This window comes from Camelus ferus, chromosome 22 (assembly GCF_009834535.1).
Source record: "Camelus ferus isolate YT-003-E chromosome 22, BCGSAC_Cfer_1.0, whole genome shotgun sequence".
NCBI lineage: Eukaryota > Metazoa > Chordata > Mammalia > Artiodactyla > Camelidae > Camelus > Camelus ferus.
In genome coordinates, this window is record NC_045717.1 from 26,879,471 (window position 1) to 26,887,874 (window position 8,404).

The following is an 8,404-nucleotide window of genomic DNA, read 5'->3' on the forward strand; positions in this document are numbered from 1 at the left end:
CACTCGCTCTGCTGCATGCCAGTACCTGAAGGCTCCTCGCAGGCCCAGGTGTGTGCCCCATTACAGGTAAGGATACCAGGTGTCCAGAGCAGGTGGGGCTTGTCTGCGGCCACCTGGGGTTTCAGAAATGGGAAAGTCTGCAGGCTCTGCCCCTCACCGCCCACCCCCATCCTCTGCAACCAGCAAGTGGCTGAGGCTGCAAGGCCTGTGTCTGTGGCCGGGAAACGGGCACCCTTCCAGGCCCACATGGCCAGGCGGCAGGGGCAGGGGGTGTGGAGGCCAGACGCATGTCAGTAGGAGGCTCTCCCTGCTGGGCAGGGCCGCGCCTCGGGCCCACAGGAACCATGAGCACCGGCCCCCTGCCCCATCCACAGGGCAGGGTGGACACACCAGGAAGCACCCCCAGGAGCTGAGTGGGCAGCTGAGGGCCCAGAGCCACGCTGGGGGTCTGACACTGGGACTCCTTGAGGGGTGGGGGTGGGGGTTCAGGGGCAGTGGGAACAGCAGCCCTGTCCCCACTCCAGGGAAGAATCCAGGCCCAGAGGAGGCCAACAGCCCAGCTCACCCCCCACCCCTCCTCTGCAGGCTCCTGGCTGGGAGTGGAAGCAGATGCCAAGAGCAATCCCAGGACCTCTGGAACCTGCACCTCCTTCCAAGTCACTTAACCACGGATGAGAGCAGACAGCTGAGGGCGCAGGGGTCGGGGTGGTGTGGCCAGGTGGAGGGCCACCAGCCAGAGGCACAGCACCAGGGGCAGGGAGGGACCCTCACCAGGGTCAGGGCCTGGGGGCGAGGGGCCTGGGTAGGTGAGGTGGCCCTTGGTCCCTGGGGAGCCTCAGCTAACCCAGCTGCCCTCCCCACCTTCTGGACGCTCTGGACTGAGCCGGCCCAGACCACAGACGGTGCTCTGGGGAAGAGGACGTAGCTCCAAGACCCAGCTCTGTGGTGACGAGCTGCCACAAGACCATCCCCCACTGGCTGCCAGGAGCCCCCAGGAGCCCCAGGCCTACAGCCACCTCACTCTGTGTTTGGCGGGTGCCTGTAACGGGGACTCCGTGAGCCAGCAGAACCCATTACCTGGCATCTATAGGTAACCCCCGTCTAGCTTCCTGAGCACAGTGGGCTGGGGGTGGGTGCAGAGGGACACCCCTGGGACCTGGTGCCACTCCAGCCACCCTGCTGCAGCACAGCCAGGCCACTGGGGAGGGCGCAGAGTCCCAGGAGGGGACGCCCACTAGCCTAAAAACACGAACTCAGTGCTGGCCCCCAGCTGAGTATGGGACCCGCTAAGTCACACGGATTTTTCTGGGCCATTAAGCAGGCTGTCACTTGAGGGCAGCTTTCTGGAAGGTTCCACTGGCAGCCTTGGGAGTCACATGTCTGGGCTGGGCTCCAGGTGCTGGCTGGCAGCTCGTGGTGTCCCTGTCTCCCTTAGGCAGTTAGAATACCTGACCCCCTTGGGCCCCTGACACCAAGAATGTCCTGTTCAAGTTGAGGGGGCACGTGCTTCTCTGGGGGAACCCCGGCCCAGAACCAGCTGCCACCCCAGAGATGGCTGCCCTGACCCACGTTGGGGGGGGACCCTAAGGTGGCCCCAGAGGGCTGGAACCAGTATGACTACACTGCTCTCTGTGTATCACTCCTGTGCCTGGTGACCTCGGCCTGCAGCTGGCGGGCTGCCCCTGGCCCGCCCCAAGGACCGCCCCCGCCTCTCAGTTGTGCAAAGGCACCCAGGCGGCAGGTGAGTGAAAACGTGAGAAGCAGGATTCTCACACCAGATTTAAAACTCGGGCTGTGACGGCTCCGGTAAAATTCGTGGAGGCAGGTCCCTCCACGAGGGTCCCGGGCACACAGGGGCCGAGGAGAGGATTTCAGGTCTCTTGTTACAAACAGAACAGCACCAGCGCGACAGACAGGAGAGGTCACGACAGGGCAGTAGGTCAACGAGAACCACGACCCCGGGGGGGAGATGAAAATCCCCAAAGACAGGAACGTGGCAGAAGACGGCTCCGGCCTGGGGCTCTGCTGGTCTCGCGGGGATGCCCAGCTGGAATCCCCTACGGTGCGGCGGGGTGCGGCGGGGTGCGGCGCGCTCACTTGGCGGGACGCGTGATGATGCGCGTGGAGAAGTCGAACAGGTCGCGGTTGATCTTGCGCAGGTTGCGCACCTCATCCTCCAGCTCGGTGACGCGAACCCGCAGCTGGTCTTGGCCGCCCAGCACGCTCTAGGGGAGGGGCGTGGGCTCAGAGCGGAGGCTTGCGTCAGGGCCACGGTCCCCACCGCCCAGGACGGAGGGCGGGGCGCCGGCATCTTCTCTCAGTGAACAGCCCCGCCCCTGCCGGCGCCGGCCCCACCCCTCCACCTTGGGGCCCCTCCCCTCCCGCTTCGCCCCTCCCACCTTCTCCATCGTGCTGCACATCACAGCGTGCAGCTGCTCCGCCCGCTCCACGTAGCTGGGCTCCGACCCCTGAAACACAAGAGGCGGCATCAGCGGCCACGCGCATCCTCCCAGTTAGTGCGGGCCGTAGTCCTGCCGCCCGCTGACTGATGGGAGATGAGGCTCCGAGACGGGTCACCAGGTGCCTGGCTGGTGTGACACTATCCAGGCCCATGGCTTCATCACCACGCCTGGCCGGAAGCCACGTGCCCAGTCTCCTCAAACCTGCTTCCCTCTCCAGCATACTGCCCAAGGCCCACGGGCCGGGGAGGCTCAAGACCATATGCAGGGGCTTGGAGACAAGCCGCCTCAAGGGATGTGCAGAAACATCCTCAAGGACAGATGACCGGGTGGTCAGGTCGTGCCTCCAGCCTGTAGGGAGGGCCTGCCCACCCAGCGAGGTGGCTGCAGCGGAGAGGCTGTTGGCCTCCTGCTGGGCACTGCCCTCGGCCAGCAGATTGGCGCGCGCAGAGCCAAATTTCACGCCGTACGGAGGGGCCTAGACAACCCCATGGCTCAGGAACAGTGGACAGAGCATGGCTTTAGTGGGCAAGGCCAGCCCCGCAGAGGCTGGGGAGAGGACCCAGACCAGGAGGGGCAGGAGGGCTGCGCGTGCAGCCTGCTGCCCAGCTGGACACGTACAACCTCCAGGCCCTGGCGCGCTCCTGTGACAGCTCCTGGGTGCGGCCCGCCCCCTCTCCGTAAGGTTCTGGTGTTTCCTGAGGTCAGGGCTGGCCACCAGGTTGACCTCAACTACAAGATCAGAGGAGCCTGCTCACTGAGGGTGTTCATGGGAGGTCCCAGTCAGGACCCCGACCCCGAGGGACCACAGCAACACGGTGGAGGCCCAGCCAGGGTGGGGCCCTGAGTCCCTGAGGGTTGGCCACCTGCTGGGGGATAAGGGGGCCATACCTGCTGGTGGAGGCCCAGGCGCAGCGCGAAGCCCCCGCGGTGCAGCTCGTCCCCATGCTCGGCGCCCAGCAGGTGCTTGCTGAAGCGGGGCAGGGGCAGGCCGGGCCTGAAGTCGGAGCTGAGCATGCTGACCGGCGCCAGCATGATGGAGGCGTTGGTCACAGGGCCTGGGGCGGGCAGGTGTCGGTTGGGACCCACCCTCAGCCCCACCTGTACCCAGGCTCACCAGCCCCCAACTCCTCAAGTGCCCACCAGGCCTGGGGCCCTGACTCCCCACCCACGTCAGCCCCCAGGGCCCAGACAGGTAAAGCCTCATGGGCTCAGGACCTCTTGGGGGAGCTGGGGGTACCGGAGGGGCTGCCCACGCCCACCTTTGAGGGTCACTGTCCTGAGGCACTGCTGGCTCTGCACATCCCAGAGGCGCACGGTTTCATCGTGGGAGCCTGAGAGCAGCAGGCTGCCATCCGTGGACACCGACAGGCAGGTCACCTGATTCCTGGGGACACACAGGCCCTGGGAGGGCAGCCCCAGGGACTCCAACCCAGAAGTGGGAGAATGGGGCCCCCATCCCTCCCGTCGACCCAGTCCCCGCACCTGTGCCCTCTGAACACCTTCCCGCTCTCCTGCTCCGGCTGGAAGCTCTTCTCTCTCTGCCCGGGCTGCAGAGGCCAGGAGAGCCGGTGAGCCAAAGGCAGGGCGGCTCCTCAGCCCAAGCCTGGGCCTCCCTCCAACCAGCTGCCCTCGGACACTCACCCAGGTGCAGAGGTCGACCTGGAAGATGGAGCCATCGCTGCCACCACAGAACATATGATGCTCGGCCAGGTCCATGGTCACGGCCATGATGCCCACGTCGAAGAGCACGGACAGCAGCAGCTCACCTGATGAGACTTCCCACAGCTGGGGGTGGGTGGGGCGGGAGTGCTGGTCTAAGAGCTGGGCAGCCTGGCTGGGGGGCTCTGGACCCCGTGAGGGCCTCAGTTGGGAGCTGTCACCAAGGGAGTCTCAGGGGCTAAGGGCGCCGGTTCCCAGGCTGGGACCCCTTAAGGCCTCCTGCTTTAGCCACTGTCAGCCCCTAGGCCACCATCTGGTCAGCCCTGGACCACCCCCAGCCATGGACAAAGACCTGAGGACTCGGCCACCCTCAAATCCCCTGAGGTTTGGCTGGGAGCTGCCCGTCGGGCACAGTGGCCAAGTGGGAATTTCCAAGCTGACACAGGGCTGGACTGTCCACCCTCTGGATGTCCTTGAGGCCAGAAGCATCAGGGGGATTAAGAGCTGTCTGGAGCAGCCAGCCTTGGGGAGGAGGCAATGTTCTGGCTCCCGCAGGCCAGGAACCCGCCAGCCGCCAGGCTTGGCTCACAGGCCCACTGGAGGCAGGGGCAGAGTCCTACCTTCACTGTCTGGTCCAGCGATGCAGTGGCCACCCGGGCCAGGGGTCCCCCAAAACCGCAGTGCAGGTCTGTGATGGGGAGGGTATGGCGAGACCAGACGTGCCGGGGGGCGGGGGTCCTGGAGGGGTCTGCCTGCAGCACACTTCCGGGGGCAGGGGGGTGGACCTCAGCAGGGAGGGCGGCCCACATCTCTACATTCCACCCGGCTCCAAGCAGGCCCTGCCCTCCTTAAAACAGCCAGCCTGACCTGGAGCCCCTTCCCCCGGGCCCTGGCACGGCCTTTCTGCGGAGCAGGCTCCTGGCCCCCTGGTCGGAGGCCTCGGCCGGCCAGGACTCTACCTGCAGAGGCTCCACACCAGCACCAGGCAGTCCTTGCCCCCCGAGAGGAAGTGGCTGCTGTCCCCCGTGAACTGCAGGCACGAGACATCCTGGTAGTGGCGGCTCAGGATAACCAGAAGGTTCCCCGTGGAGACCTGGGGGAGGGGCGCCCGGGTCAGAGCAGGAAAGGGGTACAGCCCCTGGCCCCCAGCTGCAGGTCACGGGGAGCCCTGTGAGGAGAGCGCCCCACCCCCACCTGGCCAGGGCGCTGCGTGTGTGGCCGACAGGCGCCTGAGATGGGCAGGGAGGCCGGCTGGGCTGAGCCCCTCCGGTCCTGCCCGCACCTGCTCCCACCTTGCCCCCAGCGAGGTGATGCTGGTGGTAGTGTAACTGCGGTCCCCAGGGAAGGTGTGGGCGAGGGTGACGAGGCCAAGGGGGCAGCAGGGGATGGAGCAGGTCCCTTCAGGATGGGCTGGCCCGGGACCGCAGGCAGCTCCTTGTGACAACCATCTTCAGGGCTAGCAGGAGGGAGGGGGAGGGGTGCCTCATGCTGCGAAACCCTGGGAGCTGGGTCTGCAGCAGAGAAGGCACCTGCGGCAGGGACACTGGGGAAGGGCTGTGGTGGTGGTGGTGGTGGTGGTGGTGGTGATGGGGGCACGATGCTGCTGTGGGTTGAATCGTGTCCCCTAGATACCCCTGTCCACGTCCCGACCCCCAGGACCTGTGACCTCACTTGAACACAGTCTTTGGAAATGTAATCAACTCAGACGAAATGAGCAGTGTCTTTATAGGAAGGAAATCTGAACACAGACTCACACTTGCTCACTCGGCAGAGAGAAGGGCAGAAAGCCAACAGAGGCAGATACAGGAGCCAGGCGGGCTGGGCTGAAAGCCCTCTGCCTGAGCAACTGTCTCCGGTCGGCCGTGTAGGGCGCCCCCTCGTGGTCACAGCTCATGCTGGCCAGGAATTTTCCTAGAGCCAGGGCAGCGGGGCGCAGCCTCCACGGGAGGAGACAGACACAGACTGTCCTCCACCAGGGAGGGGCAACTCCCTAAGGTGTCTACTGACAGTGGAAGACTGATTTCTGCCCACACCCCCAGCACCAGCCGGACAGCAAGCAAGAGAGGATCTCTACCACGATGGGCACCTGAGAAGAGTCTCTCCTGAGACTTTCTCTCCCTGCGCTGGGGCAAAAGCTCCCTAGTTTGAGAATGACACACTGAGGTTTGAGAGACCCGGAGTGAGATCACAAAGCTCCCCACGTGTCTGCAGGCCTCTGACAATCCACAGAGAACACTTAGTTCTCTTTGCCAACCTCTAGGGGAGCCAAGAAGGCCATTTTGCAGGGACGGCTGAGGTTGGGAAAGGCAGAATGTGGTCACGGCTTCATTCTCTGGCCTCAGATCCTGCACTGTCCCAGCAGGCGGAGATGTGAGCTCCAACCAGGCATAACAGGCTATCAGTGACAACCCGGTTAGTGGTCTAACCCAGTGGCTTGCCCACAGGCTGGACCCCCCAACCCCCAGCCCTGTGCTCTTATGCTCACCTCCCACAGGTATATACTCTCTGAGATCCCTGCCAGGACGTAGAGGCCGCTGGGCGATGTGGTCAGACAGGTCACAGGTCCGGGGCACATGATCTTTTGCTGAAGCTGGTCCTAGAGGCATAAGAAGCCTGAGTTTTACGCTGAACGAGGGAGCCAGAGGGCAGCGAGGAGAGCGGGAGGGGTGCCCAGGCAGCTGTACCTCCAGGACAACTAGAAAGAGGAGTGGGGGCGGAGTGGTTTGAGCAAATCCACAGTTCAGCAAGGAGGGATTTGCTCCAGCTCAGGCTCTGCAGGGCGGAAGTGGAGGAGGCGGCCTGCGGAGTCTCATTAAAAGCAGGACGGTGCCTGTCTGCCTGGGGGCCAGAGGAGCCCTCTGAGTGTGAGGGTGGGCAAGGCACTGAGGGCCCAGTAGGGCCCACTGGCCCCCTCGGCTTTTGCCCCAGTCCTGTCTCTTCCAAAGTCTGGCCTTGGACCTTGAGCCTCAGTTTCCAAATCTCTAACATGGAACAACTCAGGTTTGTGTGTGGACCACACCAGCCAGAGCCAGAACACAGAGCCTGCCCCAAGAGATGTCTGCTGCCAAAAACAGGTGGCGAGCAGCCAAAGGGGCTGCACTTCTGCGTTTCCGTAAGAGGAGAAACCATGCACCCTGGTGGCAAAAGGTAGCGTCTTTTTGGAGGGGATAAATGCATTAAGTCTCCCGGGCTACCATTGAACGGGCTCCCCCAGGCCTTGGACCTTCACCGTCTAAGCCCACGATACCCACGGGATCCCAACTGTAAACTCTTTCCAATTAAATTTCCCGCGCAACGGACCAGCTCCAGTGCAAGGCCCCCAAAGGACACACCTCCCGCCCTCATTGTGCGCGTGCGCAAGGCTGGCAGCCCAGAGGCCCACCCCCCACTCCCCCTAGTCGCAGCCCACCCTCAGCTGCGCGCGTGCGCCTCCCTCCTGCAAAAAAAAGCCCCCAGACCCGCGCGTGCGCAGAGCACCCTGAGATGCCCCATCCCCACCCCAGTTCAGGGCCCGTGCAGCCCCCACCGCCCCTTCCTCCGACCCCAGTCTCGGGCGCCCGGCACACGCAGCCAACGGCGCCGGGTTGAGTGCCGCTGCACCTTTCTCTGCAGCTCCCAGGCGCTAATGTAGTTCTTGCCCAGCTGCGCCGCCAGCAGGTACTCGCCATTGAGCAGCGCAAGGCCGCGAGGCCCGGCCTGGCCGCCGCGGTACGTGAGCAGGTTGGCGCCCGAGTGCAGCTCCCACACGACGCAGCTCCACAGCTGGGCCGTGGAGTCCGTACACACGGCCACCTCCATGGGCGCCGCCATCTTGCCTTCTCCACCTCGCCGGACGTGCGTCATCACCAGCGAGACGCGGGCGACTCCGCTCTGCAGGCTAGAGCGGCGCCCACGTTACATCGCTCTTGGCGGCCGGCCGAGCCGCGCGTGCGCGCATGCCTCAGGGAAGGGGGCCTCCCTGTAAATTAGGCTGGGTTTTGGGTTTCTTTCACCCCTGCTCCGCGGAGACTCGAAGAGCGCAGCGGCTGGTTAGAGACCTAGGGAGGAGACCTCTTTCAAAAAAAGGTGGAGAAACCAAGGCCCAGGGTCCCCTGAGAGCAGTTAGCTTCAAAGCCTGGAGGTCTGGCTTGGCCATTTCCGTTGGGCGCTTTTGGCCAAGTACTTAACCTCTCAAATTATCATCATCATCATCATTATCAATCATCAGTCATCGTCATCATTATTAACGTGCAGATACTAAGTACCGACCTTACAGGCCCAAATGAGACACTGCACTTTAAACA

General features: G+C 64.0%; 1 protein-coding gene across 1 annotated transcript; it reads right to left on the reverse strand.

Moving 5' to 3' along the window:
• Positions 1 to 1,762: 1,762 nt before the first annotated feature.
• WDR18 (WD repeat domain 18) lies at positions 1,763 to 7,970 on the reverse strand. Its single transcript, XM_032466157.1, has 10 exons — positions 7,722 to 7,970; positions 6,607 to 6,717; positions 5,081 to 5,214; positions 4,742 to 4,883; positions 4,104 to 4,247; positions 3,945 to 4,009; positions 3,722 to 3,846; positions 3,351 to 3,517; positions 2,400 to 2,468; positions 1,763 to 2,225 (listed from the first exon to the last, which is right to left on the reverse strand). The coding sequence occupies exons 1-10, from the start codon at positions 7,962 to 7,964 to the stop codon at positions 2,094 to 2,096; spliced, it is 1,332 nt and encodes a 443-aa protein (XP_032322048.1). The 5' UTR covers positions 7,965 to 7,970; the 3' UTR covers positions 1,763 to 2,093.
• Positions 7,971 to 8,404: the final 434 nt, after the last annotated feature.